The 19,667-nt window shown below is 32.3% G+C and overlaps 1 protein-coding gene across 7 annotated transcripts in view; it reads left to right on the forward strand.

Moving 5' to 3' along the window:
- The window catches only part of CNKSR2 (connector enhancer of kinase suppressor of Ras 2), a 330,879-nt gene that overhangs the window by 178,780 nt on the left and 132,432 nt on the right, over positions 1–19,667 (forward strand). For 5 of the 7 annotated variants that reach the window (XM_053580413.1, XM_053580414.1, XM_053580417.1 and 2 more), the window contains exons 8-9: positions 1,146–1,214; positions 18,381–18,527. In XM_053580413.1, coding sequence (XP_053436388.1) covers positions 1,146–1,214; positions 18,381–18,527 — 216 coding nt within the window. The remainder of the gene's footprint in view (positions 1–1,145; positions 1,215–18,380; positions 18,528–19,667) is intronic. The other 2 variants (XM_053580415.1, XM_053580416.1) reach the window with 1 other exon arrangement.

A 19,667-nucleotide genomic window follows, 5' to 3' on the forward strand; every position in this document is an offset into this window, starting at 1 on the left:
GAAATGAATCAAAAATAAAATAACTGGAAATCACTTTTAAACTAAATTATATTCCAGTGTCTCAAAAGTAACATTTTACTTTGCAAATTCTATTACCATATCATTCTTTAGCTTTCACTAGATAATAATGAATAATATCACAGGTTTTATGGTTATATTTAATAGATAAACACACATGTATACATAATACATTTTATAAAAATGCATTTCTATACATTTGAGACTTCACAAGCATATTGCCATATAAAAATGTCTAAAAATACGAATAATAAATAATTAGTAGTCACTAGAAGAAAAATAAAGAATATTTTTAATTCTTTACCCAGACATACAATATTATAAAATTTATATCTTAAATCTCATTTTTAGTTTCCTAAAAACTGCTTAAAACTTGTTAATATTATCTTGCCAAGTTATTTTTGTCTGTTTTTGGTTTTAATCTATTATGGGAATAAAGGGAAAAAGTGATAGGATTGCTACATCCCATGACGTATTGGCATCTTAGTTCATTTAGTGTGGTTTTATTGGCTAATATATTAACACTATATGAAGCATAAGAAATAGACACTTAAAATATTTTATCATGCAATTTTCATCTAATTGCAGTCCATCTTTTAGTTTATTTTTCTAGATTATTCAGAATTAGTGTTATTAATGATGAAATTAGTTATCAGTTTAATTATCAGACTTCAAAGTTTTGAAGCTGATCATATGCATGTACTTGAAAATATTGATTTTCTGGAGTTAATGTGAATTATTTATATTAAATGGAAAGGATCAAAGTAAAATAAAGATCATGTTTTGAAATATATTTTCAAAGCATGTACCCAGTAGACCCTAACAGGATTGCCTATATAAAGTTTGCAAAGATTAATGCTATTGTTTTTCCATAATGTTCTCAGAAATATGTTATTCTTTTATAACATAAATATCTGTATATTGTTTTGAATTTCTGTTTGTTGTCATATATTATATATAGAATGCAAACAATACTTGAAATACTAATAACCATTTTGTTAGTTTAATTTCTTGAAGAATATAATTAATTTTTTATCAAACTTAAGAGAGCTTTTGTAATATTTATAAGGAGAGGAAATCGCTGATAAAATATATGTGTTTTATTATTTCTTTTTTGTTAAATTCAGTCACCTGCAGATCGGTGCAAGAAGATCCATGCTGGTGATGAAGTGATTCAAGTTAATCATCAGACTGTGGTATGTATAATTACCTTAAGAGTCAGTGGGAGGAACAAATTCTAAGATTTCCTAAAACTTTAGAAGACAATTGTGAAATGAAATGCTTGTTTGTGTACAAATCATTGAACAGCCGTTTTTAAAAAAACTGAATATTTGTTCTTAATTATTTGATGCAATGTAAGTTATGGCTTTAAAGGAAAATTTAAAAATATGGTGGTTGAGGTTAGGTATGCCTTTCTGTATGGACAGGCACTGGTAGTGTGTAATTTAAAATTGTACACAAACATTATGGCCACCCTGTATATACCCCATGAACTGTGATAACAATTTTGGAATAGAAATTAAAGTGAAGATGCATATAAATTGAACCTTTTCTTAATGTTATTTTTAAAAGTTTCATTTTATAAAGGATGAATTACCTAGTATATATTGTTTTATAATAGCATAAATTCATTTGTCTACTTGATTATTAAAGCATCTAATGGATTTGGGGGAAGTTTATTTTAAATTTAAATCTTTAAAAAAAATTTAATCTTTAATAGCTGAATTGGCTCTTCATAGAAGACTACAGTTTTGGTTTTAAAACAATTGCACTTAACTAAATAAGTTCATAAAATTTCCTTACCCTACAAACCTTCGTACAACTATGAATTACAATGGCATTTTATGACAATGGTAGATTTTCAAGGACTGGTATTTTTAATCTTAAATTTAGAAAATGAACGTTGTATGTTTTTCATTTTAGACTATTTTATGTCTCAGATTCACTGTGTTCCCCTCTTTTTGCCAAAATAAAATGTATTGTCTAAAAACATGAAGTTAAAATTATCTAAGATTATCAATATATTAATCCTCATTTGAAAAATCAGGATTTTTGATACATATTATACTTGTAGCTCACTAAATTTTCAGTGAGAAAATATTTCCTTATTATACAGTTTAACTAAATTTGCTTTTGTATGTCCTAGTTATAGAAGAAATTTTGTAAGAGGACTGATTGGTTTTCTTGGTGATTTTGATACTAAGGCAAATGCCCTTTCAGTTTTGGCTTTGCATAAATTGAGAAGTTGGTGACATTTTAGAAAGACTACTAAACGCTGAAAATTAAAGCCATAAGGTCTCTTCAATATATTCATTGTCTAAGTGAAGTAAAAGTTGATGAATGTTTTAAAAATTAAATGCATGGATGTGCAGTTGGTAATAGACAAAGCCTTTCCATACATGGCCACTTGATGACTTTCTGTTCTGATTACTAGGAACTGTACAAAGTGATTGTCCTGACTCGTTTCTTGTCCCAAAGGATGAGGATTTGGGCAGTCGGATAAAGCAGCTGCTTTGGTAGATGAGCAGCTTTTTCCTCTTCTAATGTTCCTGCTGCCTCCATTTCTGCAATGTGACCTTAAGAAATATGGCATCTGTTGAATAGTTTCTGCATGCATTTCCAGATGGTCAATTCTAAAAGGATAGAAATTAATCTCTAATAAAATTGTTGAAATGATACCTTTTGTGGAGAAAAGATTCTGATGTTCATCGAATGAATATGAAACTCTTTAAAAGTTTACAAATGAACTAATGAAATCTGTATGGATTGATGACATTTAAATGCTACTAGAATGTGTGAATACATCTTTGCATCACAGGAATATTCTAAAATATTCAAGACTACAAAGAGTGATGGTTGGGGAAACTTGGTTCCAGCTTTTGCTCTGAAATTGACTTCTTACTTTAAGTGAAATGGCAGTATCTGAGTATCACCTTACCTTTTTACAATAATAATAGCCATAGCTAATACTTATTGTGTTCTTACAGTGTGCCAAGCATCATGTTAAGTATTTTACATATTTTATTTCATTTAGTTCTTCAAATAATCCTGCAAATAAAGTGCATATGGAAATTAAACTCAGAATGATTATTTAACTCATCCCAAACACAAAGCAAAGCTCATTGACTCCCATGTTATTTTTTAAATTTGATTAAGCTCTCTTCCCCAAACTCAAAACATAAAATTATCAAAGGGGAAGAATCCTAATGAGCATGTATGTAAATCTCAGGATTCAGTGAGAGATTAAGAGGGGCCAAGTGTTAAAGAAGAGGAAAAGAAGTGACAGTTTACATAAGCAGGATAGTAAATCTGCTGAACTGAATTTAGACAATTTCACTTCTTTCCCTCAGAGAATATATGTAAAACACCTATCATAATGTGGGCCACACGTTAGGAGCTCAGTAACAATTAACTTTTCTACCTCCCTTCTTCCTACTTACCTCCTACAACAGTTGGACCAATTGGAATCCTGTTTCTTGGCAGACTGCTACTAGAGCCAACAAATTGATTTTGAATTATAAGAGACAGGAAAATGTGTTAAATTTTGTGAAAGTAGTCTTGATTAATAATGTTATCTGTTATCAGATTGTCTTCTTTGTATTGAAGTGAGAGGTGTATTTGTGCAAGAAGGATGCATTTCATTAAATGCAACCTACTCTGCCTTCCTTTCCTTACTTTTGCCTGTGTCATGCCCTGTACAGTGATTATAACTTCTTGCTAGACAATATACAGAGATGATGAGATGGAAATTCTTTGGGTTTTGGTACTATGAATGGTTTGGTAGGTAGATAAATTAATTGAAAGAAATATAAATTATTTATAGTCGGCACTTATCCCTTCTATCCTTACATTCATTACGTGGATGTTAGGGGTTTGTTATAAAAATAAGTTATATTGGCTAGGCACCTGTGGTTCAAGTGGATAAGGCGCCAGCCCCATACACCTGAGCTGGCAGGTTCGAATCCAGCCCGGGCCCGCCAAACAACAATGATGGCTGCAACAAAAAAATAGCTGGGCGTTGCGGTGGGTGCCTGTAGTCCCAGCTATTTGGGAGGCAGAGGCAGGAGAATCGCTTGAGCCCAGGAGTTGGAGGCTGCTGTGAGCAGTGATGGCACTGCACTCTATCCAGGGTGACAGCTTGAGGCTCTGTCTCCAAAAAATTAATAATAATAATAAGTTATATTAATGTATGGCCTAATACATTTGAAATACGTAATTAGTATTTTATAATCAATGAATTAGTTGATTAGAATAGCAAGATGTTGTCAGTATTGCTTTATATCAGTTTAGATTCAAGAATGAAAAGAGAAATGTTAAATCTATTTTAGATGATACTAGCCCAGTTACTATTTTTCTATAATTCTGAAATTTCCTACTACTACAGGTAATAATGTACAATATAAAATTAGATCATTTTTTATTGTTTAAAATATATAGAAAACAATTTGAAATTTTTCTTAAGAGTCTGTAAAAGCTCAATAAATTACAGACTAATTCAAATACATTTTTTAAAAATTGCTAGTGTGGTATATCTTCAAGAAGTCCAATTAGATGTGTATGTTTCTAGTTTGCTCTTTTTTTAAAAAAGTATAATTTTTATTTGAAATGAAACTAGAAGTTTTATGTCCTTTTTCATGTTACTATATTCTTGATTACAAGTGGCTTTTAAGCTTTTCAAATTAACATACTTCTGTGGCTGAGAAACTGTGGCTGCCAGGTAGGAAGAAGAAAAAAAAATCATGAACATCCAAGCAAAGCAGACTGAGTCCTATTACATATCTTCCTGCCACTGAAGATCCAACTCCTCAAAGGCTGCTGGAATCTCCCACGATTTTTCCCACTTCGTCTGCTACTTCGTCTCTCTCTGGGAGATACCTCGGGAGAGTTTAAACCAGCATCTATTCCTTCATGATGCACTTTTAGCACGTTTTTTAGCTGATGAGACTATTTATAGTTATTAAAATTATTGGGCATATTTCTAATGAATCTGTTAAATTTCTTGTTAATACTGGTTTTGGTGTGTAAGTATTCTAAAGATTCTATCCATACTAAAAGCAGATACTTTCTTCTTAGGAATATCAGTTGAAAAGAATGGCATATGTGATTGAATCTTGCATTTGAGAAATTTCCTTTTATTTTGTATAAATATTAAAACATATTCACTGATATTTTGAAAGGTATTATGGAAACTGATGACGATATTATGACAAGAAATGGTTCAATAGATGTGGCTACAAAGGCTACTGGAGTGTAAAATAATCACATTGGGATAATCAAGAAGACCGATTGATTGCAGCAATATTCAGGATGTTGGACATTGATTAGTGAGAAATGGAAAATAAGTACTTGAAGCTAGTGGTTTTATTACTCTCAAAATGATAAATATTGTTGAGAAAGACTAGAGATGTCAGAGAGAGGGGGAAAGAACATATTAAAGGACTTTGAGTCACTTGGAAACTTCATTCTAACTTCGTTTATGTGTTCTCCTTATTCTCTCTTATTCTCACTCATCTCTCATTTCACACTCTGTCATTACCCTCTTGTTTTTTCAATCCCAGAACAACAGGAGAGTATTATTTAAAGGGGAAATCAACATAATCAGAATGGATAGAGAGTGTGATAACCCGTTAAAGTTCATCTCTCCTTTTTCCAGTCTTTCACCCTACCACCCCTTCCCTGAACTTCAGCAGAAATGAATGGCTCATTTAGTGGAATCAATCCCTTGATATTATCTAACAGCAGATGTGCTTTATTACTCTTTTTTAATTTACTAAATTGTCTTTATTTTTAAGTTTCTCTTCTAATTCCATTTTTTTCCTTCTTTACTGTTCTCATTGCTTCTGTCTTGACTATTCTCCATTCTTTACTCTGTTCAATTTTCTTTATTTTTGCCTATTCTAGTCTCCTTTCTCAAAGGAGAAAGTATTATCTTGTAATTCCTCACACCTAAGATATTGAAAACTGAGACAAATGACAATGTTTCTGGTGTATACCACAACTTATTCCTGTAAATACAAGATGCCACTGGGCTATAGAGATTATGTTCTCATGGTTTTCAGCATATTGCCTAATAAATAAATGATTCTGATAATACTTTAAAACAACGATGTTAAAATTCTAAGAAATTGGTATTCTAAAATAAAGCAATTGAATAATTCGATCTTAGAAGAGGAAAATTATGCAGATTAATTTACCAAAAATTAAAGGAAACGAAACAATACATCCTAGATTTCAGTTATTTATAGTAATGTTTCAGATTCTACCTTATATAGTAGTTTATGAGATTATCATAGTTTTTTTTCTTTTATTTTACATTGAACATTGTGTATTTGATACGAATGTGTGGAAACTGGTTTTGAAGTGCCACATATTGATATAGACTGTATTTTTTATTTTGTTTTGGGAAGTCAGTTCATTGCTTTTATCCAGTATAATATTCCTTGATTTTTCTGCTATCAGACTAAAATTTATTCTCATAAGTCCTTATATGAAGGAGATAAGTTGTATGATGCTTGAATAATGGTAACTTCCTATTAACCAATTTATTTTCTCTGTAGATCTCTGCATCCTGATCAGTTTCTTTATTTATGTAGTTTTTACTAGATTCACCGGAAAGAGTAATTACTTTTTTAAATGTTACCCTCATTTATTTTTATTATTAGAAAATATCTTCTACATTTACTAAGTTTCACATGTACCCTAATTGTCTTAATACAATAACTAAGAAAATGCCAGGAAGGCTATGTTAACCAGTGTGATGAAAATGTGTCAGACTGTTTATAAAACCAGTGTATAAACCCATGTGTATAAAACCCATGATCGCATTAAATGTACACAGCTATGATTTAATATTAATTTAAAAAAAAGAAAATATCTTTCAGTGTCAACATACACTTAATATGATCTAGCTATTTTACATGAGATTTAAAAAGATTTTCCTATAAGTGATTGTTTTGTGTGTTTAAAATGGATCTGGTAGCTGAAGTTATCACATACTCTGGTGATAAACTTTTAAGCATGTAGGTCATTTGCAAATCACATCAATAACCCTAGCTCTTTTTCTACCCCGTCAGAAAAGCAAGAATCTGCCATTCACAATTGCCTCCCTAGTCCACTTTCTGTCCATAGTAGGGGGTGGGCAATCAATAGATAGCATTTAACTGCCTGATAAAAAATTATTACAGGAATGGGGAACACTATATAACACCATATAATAGATAATCTAAGAAATAATGACAGTAATCTTTTAAATTCTTTTTAGGTTATTTAGTCCTAGGATTCAAGTTTAGGTTTCATCTACTAAATTAACATTCTGATTACCATGTCAGCTGAAATTGTAGGTGATGTAGCCACTTGTTATTTTTACATTTCACACTGTCCCTTCTGAATTTTATTACCTTAATACTAGGCAATAAATGATTTCTTAAAATTGGGACAAATGGGATAGAAACAAAAATCATGAAATGTGAATGGCAGAGTTCTCCATTTAGAGCTTACATTGAATGCCCTTTTTGTCTGAGTTGCTGAGATTCTAGTAAAATGATTTCCTAAAGTAACTTTGGTGGAAGTATTTTATAGCCATTATGGAAAAATTTTATCAATGAAGATTTAGGATATGTTTTTAGCTATGTATACAGTAAATATACATGCTTTAGTTTTCAGTTTTGATATAGACATATATTGCAGTACTTGCTAGGATTTTCAAATAAGCATTTTTGTTAAATGTCTACTAGTATGACATTTTGAAAATTATTCATAGCAAAGTTTTAAATTGTTAAACATGTTACTTTTTTAATATTAAAGTTTGGGTTGATTGTTCATTACTTTTGTCATTTGGGTTCCTAAATTAAATTTAAGCATGAATTTTTCATAAGTATGCATGGTTTCCCAGAATATCTATAAATAGGAGTATTAAATTTTTAAATAATGATGTTTTATTTCATCTTTTAGGCTTGGTGACTAGGAGCCTTTTCCTTTTATTTTAAAATACATATATTTCCAGTAAGTTTGTAAGAAGAATAGTAATGAAATATGGGAAGAAAATACTGAAATTTAATAACTTCCAAATATGTGCAGGTATAAATTGCTTAAAAATTTAACTTACGAAAATATCTTTATAAAAATCTCATTTAAAAACATGTATTATCATGATTATTTTAAAATATATATTACTGCTCTTTCGGGAACAGATGTTCTGCAGCATGATTAGAGGCTCATCCTACAGCTTCACCTTTCACTACAACAGGATTTTCTTCCTCTTCTCTCCCTAGTAGAGACTTGCAGACCCAATTAATTTTATATTTTGGAGAAGTCAAAGGACATCTTTGATGATACTGAAATAAAAACAAAATTGGTTTTGACTTAGTTTTGTACAGCATACATAAATGAAAACCATGAAGCCTCCAAAATAAATCTTTGGCCTTGAGAGACTGTAACATTACCAAATGCCATATTGAAATGGGAGACGGGAAAGAGAGCTGTATGTTCAAGATGCTGAACTATACCCACAGCTTTAGAATCAGTCAGTTACAGAAGCAGAGACATCAGTGATCAAAGCTGCAGTTAATATAAATGATAGGTTACAGGAGATAGTGCAAGGAACAGGGTACAGAAAGTCACCATCTTTGGTGAAAACTATGTGGGCGATTCATAAAACTTAAAACTATGATTACTGTTTTCTTCCTCCCGTGAGCTTCCTCATGAGTCAATAAAGAACTTCTGAGGGCTAAGTAATTTAGCCCTCAGAACTTCTTGATTTTAGGGAGAAAAAAAGTATTGGTTTCTTGTAGTCTTCCAGTTGCTTCTTTCTCTTGGAATCCCTATTTATCTTTAGCAAAGAGAAATTATGTTCTCTGTTAGAACTTTCTCTTAAAATACTATACATATCTATGTACACGCATATATACTATATACATGACTGTGAAATTGTCATGAAAATGGAGTATTAAAATAGGCATATATAAATTCTAATTGTGAACAGTTCAACATGGTTCAAGTTTTACAATGAAATTAAGCCATATAAAAAGAAATACCTTTAAAATAAACAGCAACAACAAAATGCTTTGATGTGCTCTTGTTTCACCAGATAAGTATCATTTAAAGTTAAGAAGGGCCGGGCATGGTGGCTCATGCCTGTAATCCTAGCGTTCTGGGAGGCCAAGGTGGGAGGATCCCTTGAACTCAAGAGTTCAAGACCAGCCTAAGCAAGAACAACAGCCCCTCTTTACCAAAAAATAATAAAATTAGCCAAGCATGATGGCATTCACTTTTAGTTCCAGCTACTCAGGGCTGATGCAGGAAGATCAAACTTGAGTTTGATGTTGCAGTGAAATATGATGACACCTCTGCACTCCAGCCTGAGTGACAGAGTAAGACTCTGTCTCCAAAATAAATAAATACAGTAGAGAAGGATGTGGGGGTGAAGAATGGCTGAATGAATAAAGACATGAAACTGGGGCAGGGGTTTCCCTAATGTAAATAAAACCTTTAATTCTCATATTCCTTCTTTTCATGTGTTTGTTCCTTTTAACTTCTCCCTTTTATCTTCTTCAAATATTAGTAGAAGTTTGTAAAAACTTGGTATTTATGTGTAACTACCATAACTTGTAAATATCAAGTTTTATTTAAAATAGATAAACATTTGGGATATTTTGGGATACTCTGAATTACCTATTTCAATTACTCTAAGCTAGGGTTTAAAAATCACTTATTTATATTGAGTTTCCTAACCACATGCATACCCTTTAGCTTATATTCCTCTATATTTGAACTGTGAATAATTTTTTCTTTGCTTCTAATCAGTGAATAAATGATTATGGAAAATAAAAATTGGAATATCTTTAAATGTACTGGAGTTTAATATTATAAATTTTTTTAATGTTTTGTGAAAAATTTAAGTGAAGGTAAATTTTGTAGGTTGGTACTCAAGATTTTATAGTTTTAGATCTTTGAAAGACATTAGATTTTAAACTTTATTACTTCTGAAATCCTTAAACTGTATATTTCCTTCACATAGCTTGTTTTGCTTAAGAAAGAGATAGTCATTACTATAAAACGTTTAGCTTATTAGATACTCCAGTCATTTTTTTGGTAGTCATAGTAACAGGCCACTATAATATCTCAGCACCAAAAATATTGGCAAATACAGTGTGTCATTTGCCACAGAATGATGAGTTGTATATTGAATTAAGTCTTTTCTGTGCTTTTAAAAAGAACAGGAGGACATTTTGATATAGCATGACTCATCATCATACATTTATATAGGCATGCTTCAAGTCTCTGAAATTTCCTTTGGCAAAAGATATCATTTATACATTATAACTTGTGATTAAAAGTGTATGTACAGGAGCATGTATACATGTTATTAAAGATTTGGTTTCTTGGGCGGCGCCTGTGGCTCAGTTGGTAGGGCGCTGGCCCCATATACCGAGGGTGGTGGGTTCAAACCCGGCCCCGGCCAAACTGCAACCAAAAAATAGCCGGGCGTTGTGGCGGGCGCCTGTAGTCCCAGCTACTTGGGAGGCTGAGGCAAGAGAATCGCTTAAGCCCAGGAGTTGGAGGTTGCTGTGAGCTGTGTGAGGCTACAGCACTCTACTGAGGGCCATAAAGTGAGACTCTGTCTCTACAAAAAAAAAAAAAAAAAAGAGATTTGGTTTCTTTGTCTTGGAAGGGGTAATAACTTTAAAAATATTTTAAGAAATACTCTATTGTTTTACCCGTGGGTATAACGATGCTCAGATGCTCTCTTACAATTCCAAATATAGCCATAATAAAGGTAAAGAAGGTCTGGGTTGATAGGCTTAAATTCTAACTTTTATGTTTATTTGTAACTTTGGCCACTTGGGACCATAAAGTAGAGGTTATATTTTCATATGTTCGTCAAATAATTCACTAGCAGTTGTTTGGAAAACAGACCAGGGCAGGTGCTAAAGGGGTCAGGGACAACTTCTTCCCTCTAAATTCTCAGAGGAAAGGAAGCAGCTCATCTCTTCAGCACCAATCCCTAAGCCTCTTGTGCACCTAATTCAGGCAACCAATTGTCCTGGACCTGCCCACTCATGTTGCCCTCCACACAAAGGAATGCCTGCTGTCTGCTTCAGCCTGATCAGAACAGTTAACAGTCCCCATTCACAAGAAAGCAGAACCTCTGGCTTTTAACACTTGGAGTACCTTAGTATGATCTTCTTGGGAATTTTAATTGTTTGTGTTGTGTATTAATGTACATGTTGGGGATTATACATAAATTAGTGATATGATTTGCCATTGCTTGGGGACACTGACTTCTACCAGATAATGAGTAAGATAATAGTAATTCAGCATATGTGTAAAACTTATTGTCTATAGCTAGTAATAAAACATTTTGTATAATATGCATATGGTGGTTTTCAAATGTTTATTTTAACCCATGAAGTTAATGTGAATGAAACATTCTATAAAAATATTGAGAGAGAGGGAGAAAGAGAGAGACTTGGACTATTTACAACCACTACAAAATATTTCTCTGGGGAAAAAACCAATTCTTCATAATGTTTATGTAATGCATATTATAAAGGAGACTCTTTCTAGGACAAATAGAAACTTGCATCCACTATTCTATTCCTTGTCCTAGTAACATCACTGTGACTTTAGATCCTGAGTATCTAAGATAGGAAATACTACTTTTTTCAAATATTCATATATAAGGGGAAAGTTTATTTGATAATTTGGGGTAAAGAATGTCTATTACAGCTTTACTGTCAAGTATATTACTTTGTTTAGATGTGAGATCATTTAATCTTTTAAGTGTGTTACATTTACAGAAAATTGTATTGCTACATTTTACATTCAAAACTAAACCCTTTGTTGGAATTTTAAAGCCCTTTATTATCTCTGAAACATGTATCTTCTCATGTCAGCCTATCACCTTACAAGTTGAATTATGCAAACAGTGCGCTATGAGATTCACATGAGAAAACGATGCCAGCTGTAAGAGGCTTTATAAGATACTGCATGTAAGACAAACCTCTACGGATAGATAAGATTTGATATATGAGAGAAAAATTATAAGCAGAATGAAGAGCGCTTCTGCAAAGATTTAGATGAAGAGAAAAACCTCAGTGTTTGAGGGAAACATATTTGCTATTCAGCTAACTTTTTAACTTACCAACTTTTTAAAAAGGCTTTTATGATAATCTGACCTGTGTTTCTTTCTCCTTCCTCGTTACTTTTTCCCTTGTTCTGTCATCCATCCATAGAGAACTACTGAAAATTGCTCATAGTGATAACTTTGTCTCATGGCTTTCTTCATCTCCTCAATCCTCACGTCCCCTTCACCTGTCCAAATCCTAAGGAATTCAGCTTAAACTAATTGCAAAACTTTCTTGAACCCTCAATGATCAGTTAGGTAACCCTTTTATGAATTATACCATTGAACTCTGTATTTACCCTATTTAGGGAATTCTCTTACTATTTTGTAAATGTTTATTCACTGGCTTGGCTCTCCCCTTGCTCATTATACACTTTAATGAGGCACAGACTGTGCTTTATTCACCATTGTATTCATACTACGTGGAAGACACACAAGAAATACTTACTGATTTGTGAGTTATTGTGCCATAAAAACATATCACGCACCTAAAATATTCTAGACATAGGCAAGTCACTGCCTTCAAAGAGGCATCATCTATTACAGCAGTTCCCAGATCGAAAATATAATCATCTCTTGGGAATGTGTATTAGAAAAATAAAATTCTTATGCCCCACTCCAAACCTACTGAATCAAAAACTGTGGGATTACAATTCAGCATTCTATCTTTTAACAAGCTTTTCAATTCTAATAATTGCTACAGTTTGAGAACCATATTGAAGAAAAATAATCAGAGACAAAGCTGTGACCCTATTGATTAAGGACCTATGTGAGAATCAGTTCTTTGGTTAGGCTTTTGGGGAACCATTCACAGGTTTTGAAGGGTAGAATACTTTTACACTGTAACGGTATTTTAGAGCTTAAAAAAATTGAAGCATAAATACAAACTATAACTCTGTCTTAAGTCTATCAGGTAGGTACCCAACGCAGAACTAAAGCAGAGAAAAGAGGTTTTAGTTGCTAGGATCTATTCTTTAGGACGCATATGTGGATTTAAAAGAGGAGAACAATCATAATTCACTCCAAACTCGAGGGGATGGTGGAGAACTTTTTTGGGTGGATGAAAGTAAAGATATGATGAGCTTGATTTTTAAAGTTTTGTGTTTATCTGAGCTACCAGTGGATATTCTGGGGAAGATAACTGTGCTTTAGAATCATAAAGACTTGAATATAAATTCTGCATTGACACTTTCCATTTTTGTAATCTTGGCTAAGAAAATAATCACTTTTGCTTCATTTTCTTCACGTGTAAAATGGGTTTAATAATTTACCTCATTGGACTGTTGAAACAATAAAAAATACAAATTAAAAATAATGTAACATAGATGTGAAGAATTTAGCACCGTGAATTGCAGTTAACTGTTAGCATAGATGAACCGAACAGGTGGAAATAACATGACTAGAGTTCTTGGTAGAAAGTAGGGATGGTTAGAAAAATTGAAGAGTCATATGTATGAACCTATTCATGGAAGCTCTTGAAGAAGAAGAGATTATTGTAAGAAGATAGCATGAAAGAAAGATGTCTAACACTTAACCTAGAGGAAACATCTACATTTGTTAGTTGTGAGGAAGAAGAAAAGATGGAGAACAAGTAGGCAGAGCTGTAGCAGTACCACATTCCTTTACTCAAGCTAATCTGTTGTCATCATCTATTTGCATGTTTCTATACATCATGTGTGTTAGAGTTGGAATGCAATGTGGCTTCGGAGTTATCTGATAATTTGACATGTGTAAAAATAATTGAAAAATCTCTCTTGATGTTGAGCTCACTGTTTCAAAAGTCAGGCAATTCATTTTTTAGATATCTTTGACTCTGACCGTTAGCATTTTTTCTTCATATTTATCTGTAACCTGTTATCTCTTTAAATATTGTGCCTTATTTAATTTCTTCCCATAACCACAGTTTATATTCTCCATTATATTATTGGCCTCTAGGACCCAGGACCCATTCTTCCTTCTTTTAAAGCTCCCTGTATGTTCTAGTACATAAAGACCTTCATTGCAGCCAATGGAGAGAATACTTTATGATTATTTTTCATATTACTATTACATCTTTGCAAGGTTTCTAATTCATGTCTATCACACTTAACATTTTAAAACTGTAATCAGGGGCGGCGCCTGTGGCTCAAGGAGTAGCGCGCCGGTCCCATATGCCGGAGGTGGCGGGTTCAAACCTAGCCCAGGCCAAAAACCACAAAAAAAATAAAAATAAAAAAAAAATAAAACTGTAATCAGAACGTTAAATGAGAAAATGGAAAATTAATCTTGAAAAATGACACAATTACAAGAGGAACTTTACCTAACAACCATAATCATTATAACCTAATTGTTTGTACCCTCAATGAATCCCAAACAATAAAAAAATGATTAACATGTATTTACATATTTTAACATGTGTTCATTATCACATTTAGCTCCTAACATAGGGGCTTCCAACCTTCTTGAAGTTACAACACACATACTTGTCTCATTTTATCTTACCATCTATTTACAGTCCACCATATTCTGTCAACCATAAGTATCTCAGTAACAGTTAAAGGGAATTTTAATTATTTCCAAGAGCTCACTACATCTCATTATGTGCCTGAAGGTATATTAGAACATCACAGAACCAGGACTGGGTATCATTTTATCTAGTGCTCTAGGGCCATATCATATTTGTCCTTGAATAGAACATGATAAAATCCATTAAGTGGGGTCATTGTTAAGAATAATATGTAGTAGCTAAGATAGGAAGTAATTTTAAAATGATCCAAATTGAGGAGTTTGAGAAAGGACTAAGGAAAAAAGAACTAATGAGAAAGGAATGAGGACTTTTGCTGTTTATGTGTATACAAGTCTAGGATGGGACTGATATAGTCAAAACCTAGTTAAGTTATTAAGAAAAACATTATGCATAAGCTGTGAATTACTCAGCAGCCTTCATTCCCATTTAATACTATAATCACTAAGTGAAACTGACTTAATACTTACGTGGAATATCTACTAAAATCATTCATTGATTCAAAAATCAGTGAATAATTTAGTTCTTGACTTATTGAGCCCACCTAAGTAATAAATGTGTATTCTCTTTTGCTAATCATGTAAAAGTGTAATTCACAGAGAAGCTTTGATTTCTCCATCACCACCTTTTAGTTTTTTAAATAGCGTTGTTTTTTTGGTTCTGTGCTTTTTGTGGAAATTTTCATCCATAACAGTCCTGATTAGATAATTCATAAAATGTATGATTTTTCTAATTGGAATATTACTATTCATGGACTATGTCCTTGTAGTTTGTTGTTTTTATTTATTTGCTTATAAAAGTAACTCATGCTTATTGCCAAAAGTTCAGGCAGCAAAAGTAAAAAGCATATATTGCAAGTCCTTGCTTCCTTTAGGGTAGCCACCACTAATGGTGTTATATGTCTTTCTGTGTTTTCTGCATCTATATACACTTTTTAACAAAAGTGAAATTGAAATACATTTTCTAATTTGGAGCTTACTGTTTTCTACACAATAATTTTTATATTATAATGGACATTTATATAACATACAATTTTTGGTCAGCTTAACCAATACTGTGATACATGTCTTGCACGTTTACCTTTGTGCTTTTAACCAGTCATTTCCCTGTGGTAGTGGAAGTAACATTTGGGAGGCAAATATCCTATATGTAGTTCTTGGTGTATATTTATTTGCTTTTGTTCTAAACATTGCTAATGTTATGTCAGTAACCAATGGTGCATAATGCAAGGGTAGATGTCGAATCTATTAGTATAGAGTATAAATGTCTTAACACAATAAGTAAGTACATAAGATGAGGTATATATTAACCAGTGTGATGTAAGGTTTCCTAATTCTATATGAAATCAGCACATTGTACCCCATGAATGCATTAATGTATACATGATCTATGTGTTTACGATTTAATAAAAAAAATAATAGTGGAAAGGTTGATTTTAAAAGTAGTAAAATTATATACCAATATTTTTGCCATTAAATTACATTCAACTATAAAATTAAAATCCACCCAAATTAAATTTTCTTATTAAAAATAAATTTTACATTCTCATGGAAAAGCAGTTCTATTTTTTTGGAGTTGTTTACTTTAAAAGCACATAGAACATATAAAAGAATAGGTTGAATCAAATTAAACTGAAAATTTCACAGGGAAACACCATCTATCTTTAACAATCTTCAACTAGTTACAGTGATCATATCATAGAGTAAAATGGGAAGAAATTGGTGAATAAAAATCAATGTGCAATTCATTGTTGAGAATAGATATGTTGGAAGAAAGATAGGGTCATCAAATTGACTGCTTTGGTACAGTTAGCAATTATTTGAAGAAAATAAATAATAACTCCCTTTGGCTCGGCGCCTGTAGCTCAGCAGCTAGGGCACCGGCCACATACACCAGAGCTGGTGAGTTTGAACCCAGCCTGGCCTGCCAAAAAACAATGACAATTACACAACCAAAAAATAGCCAGGCGTTGTGGTGGACACCTGTAGTCCCAGCTACTTGGGAGACTGAGCAAGAGGATCACTTAAGCCCAAGTTTGAGGTTGCTGTGAGCTGTGACGCCACGGCACTCTACCGAGGGTGACATAGTAAGACTCTGTCTCAATAACAATAATAATAATAATGATAACTCCCTTTGGTTTGACTCTGGGCCCATAGAAATGGCTTAAGGATACTACTTAGGTATTGGAGGAGTCAGAATCAATGCAATATATTTTTGGTCACATAATAATCCCCACTTGAATATAATGAGAGACATTTGACCAGTTCCATTACTGTAGTCAATCTGTATAAATGTGAATTTTTAAAACTGTCACTCACTTGTTTATGTTAGCCAAGTATCATAACGAACATTTTAATTCATATCTGAGACCCCTGAGATTTTAAAAGTTATAATGTCTCCCTCTTTTTTGTTCTTTTTCTCTTCCCCATCATTCATCTATAGTTAAGGTTATAATTTAAATGAATACTCAATAAATATACTAAAGTCTCTCATTATTCTACGGTAGTTACATTCCAAGGCACCTTTTCTTATTCTCTGGAAGTCATGCTTCTTTTGGTGGAAATGCTCATTCTCTCCAGCTGACTATCTTCCAGGCAAAAACATGATGAATAGCAGACAAAAAACACCCATTCTGTTTCTCTTGGGTGCCTATGAAGAAACTAGATCACTGCTCAAACCATTTGCTAAATCCTGCTTGCTATCTGGGATAAATTTTATCCCAGTGTATTTCTATAATACATCCTAGAGAACTATAATCCATTAAAGTTGGGATAAAAGGGTCTTCTCTCTTTTAAATGTGAAATGTATTTTTTAAACCTTGGAATAATAGATATTTTTAATATATTTCTTTAAAGCATAGATCTAGGACTTCAGTTACCTGATACTGTGTCACTAGTCCTTTTTAAAACCCAACTAACAAAAATTATTCTATGTTCAGAATTTTAAAAGGATGGGTAAAGTAAGTCAACATGGATAGCAAATGAGGGAGGTTTCAAGACATTTATCAAGTACTTTGGTTTAATTATACAATATGTTTTGAGGTTATATTCAAATAGAACGGCTTCATTAAATTTAGCACACTGTATTTTAAATTTATAGTGTTGTTTGGAACACATTTTCAATAGCTGATGCTTTGGGGTAGCATTACCTTATCATTTTTTATTCTATGTTTATGGTGTGGTTAAAGGTTCATTTTACTGATGCTGCTGTCCATGCATCAGAATGTTGCCTTGGTATGTCAGTACCAGCTATTGGTAGTAAAATGTTAGTCTAATGTAGAGATACTTGTAACACATTATCTCTAAAAGATGGTGATGGAAAAGCATGTGGTGTAGTTTATAAGCTCAGGACATTGCCAGATCTTTGTTTTGGGGCATGTGGATTTTTAAATTGTACTTGTGAACAGAGGTTGTGGATCTAGACCTAGCAGCTGAGCAACATTAATGGTGATAAAATTTCTTTCCTTCTAAAATACTCCATTGGTAGCATATCTTTTTAGTCTCTGCCTTGACTTGGTAAATGTCCGTTATGTCGTCTCATAATAATGTGGACTAATGCGTAATATGGTTAATTAATTCAAAGATAAAATTTCTTTGAGTATATATCTCCTGAAAATTAATAGGATGGTACACCAATTATGTGATTTTTTTTTTACTAATCTTATTAAAGGGGGAGAACATTAAATCTTTGAATACTGTACCTCAATTTTATTGTAATGATTTTGCTGGTTACCAGGTGGGGTGGCAGTTGAAAAATTTGGTGAATGCACTACGAGAGGACCCGAGTGGTGTTATCTTAACTTTGAAAAAGCGACCTCAGAGCATGCTTACCTCAGCACCAGCTTTACTGAAAAATATGAGATGGAAGCCCCTTGCTCTGCAGGTAATGAAGCTTAATCATAAGTCATACACCATCATTTTAGCCATAGATTATCTCAGTAATGCTTCTTGATTGTGCCTCATCTCAGCAGCATATGGATTAATCTTGTATGCTTTTGAAAATTTGTTTGCAAAATGATCTCTTCACAGCTTATCCTAATAGGCTTAATTGTGATAAAAATCTGAGAGAATAACTAAGACCCAAGTGATTAAGAACTCTGCCTTAATTTGTAAACATTTAAAGCATAATTCCAATAAGTCACAAGTTATTTCATGCCAAAATATGGATAGAAATGCAAATAGGATGTTTCATTTTTGTGATATCACCTTCTATTTTATAAGTTATATACACTTCTATAAGAAGTTAAATGATAGTTTATAGAATTCTTTTAAATCAAGTCATAGATAGTAACTTATAAACAGTACGAAAATGAAATTTTAAATTAGTAGCTAAAATGTACCTAGTACATTCCTCCTGAATGATCATTTTTCGCTTTCTACCTTGTAAGATGGCAAAAATAGGGAAATTGTTGCATTAGAATTTTTACATTTTTCTTCAACTTAAAGCATCACTCTAAAATATTACTGTGGATGTTGACAACTTATATTTATTAAGAGTTATCTAGAATATTATATAAATGTGATTCTGATTAATTAAAGGCAAGGAACTAATATATTTTCTCCATTTCAGGTAGGATATAATCTTTAAACATATCACAAAAATTTTTGCCTTTTATAAAACTTAACATGTTTTATAATAGACTATTACCTTTTCTTATATATTTAATTTTTTTTAATTTTGATCACCTATTTCACTAGAACATTGCCCATTGTTCTGATTAAAAAGAAAAGCAATATATGGAATGCATTGTTGCCATTGCTATGTTATTAAGACATGTAGTAGCACCTTTTATTATTCATAGATTTTTTTTCCCAGTAAGTAAATTCACCCTTCCATATTAATGGCCTGATAGATTATGATGATTTCTCATCATTTAAAACTTTATTACTTATTGGCTTCAGAGTTCAAATTGTGCATTAATCAAATAAAAACATATAGCATCTTCCAACATTAAATTTGTAATGTGACTCTATTTCTCAAATGAACATTTGAAACTGTATTAATATGTCCAAATGCATTTGA

Source organism: Nycticebus coucang, chromosome X, assembly GCF_027406575.1.
Source record: "Nycticebus coucang isolate mNycCou1 chromosome X, mNycCou1.pri, whole genome shotgun sequence".
Taxonomy (NCBI): domain Eukaryota; kingdom Metazoa; phylum Chordata; class Mammalia; order Primates; family Lorisidae; genus Nycticebus; species Nycticebus coucang.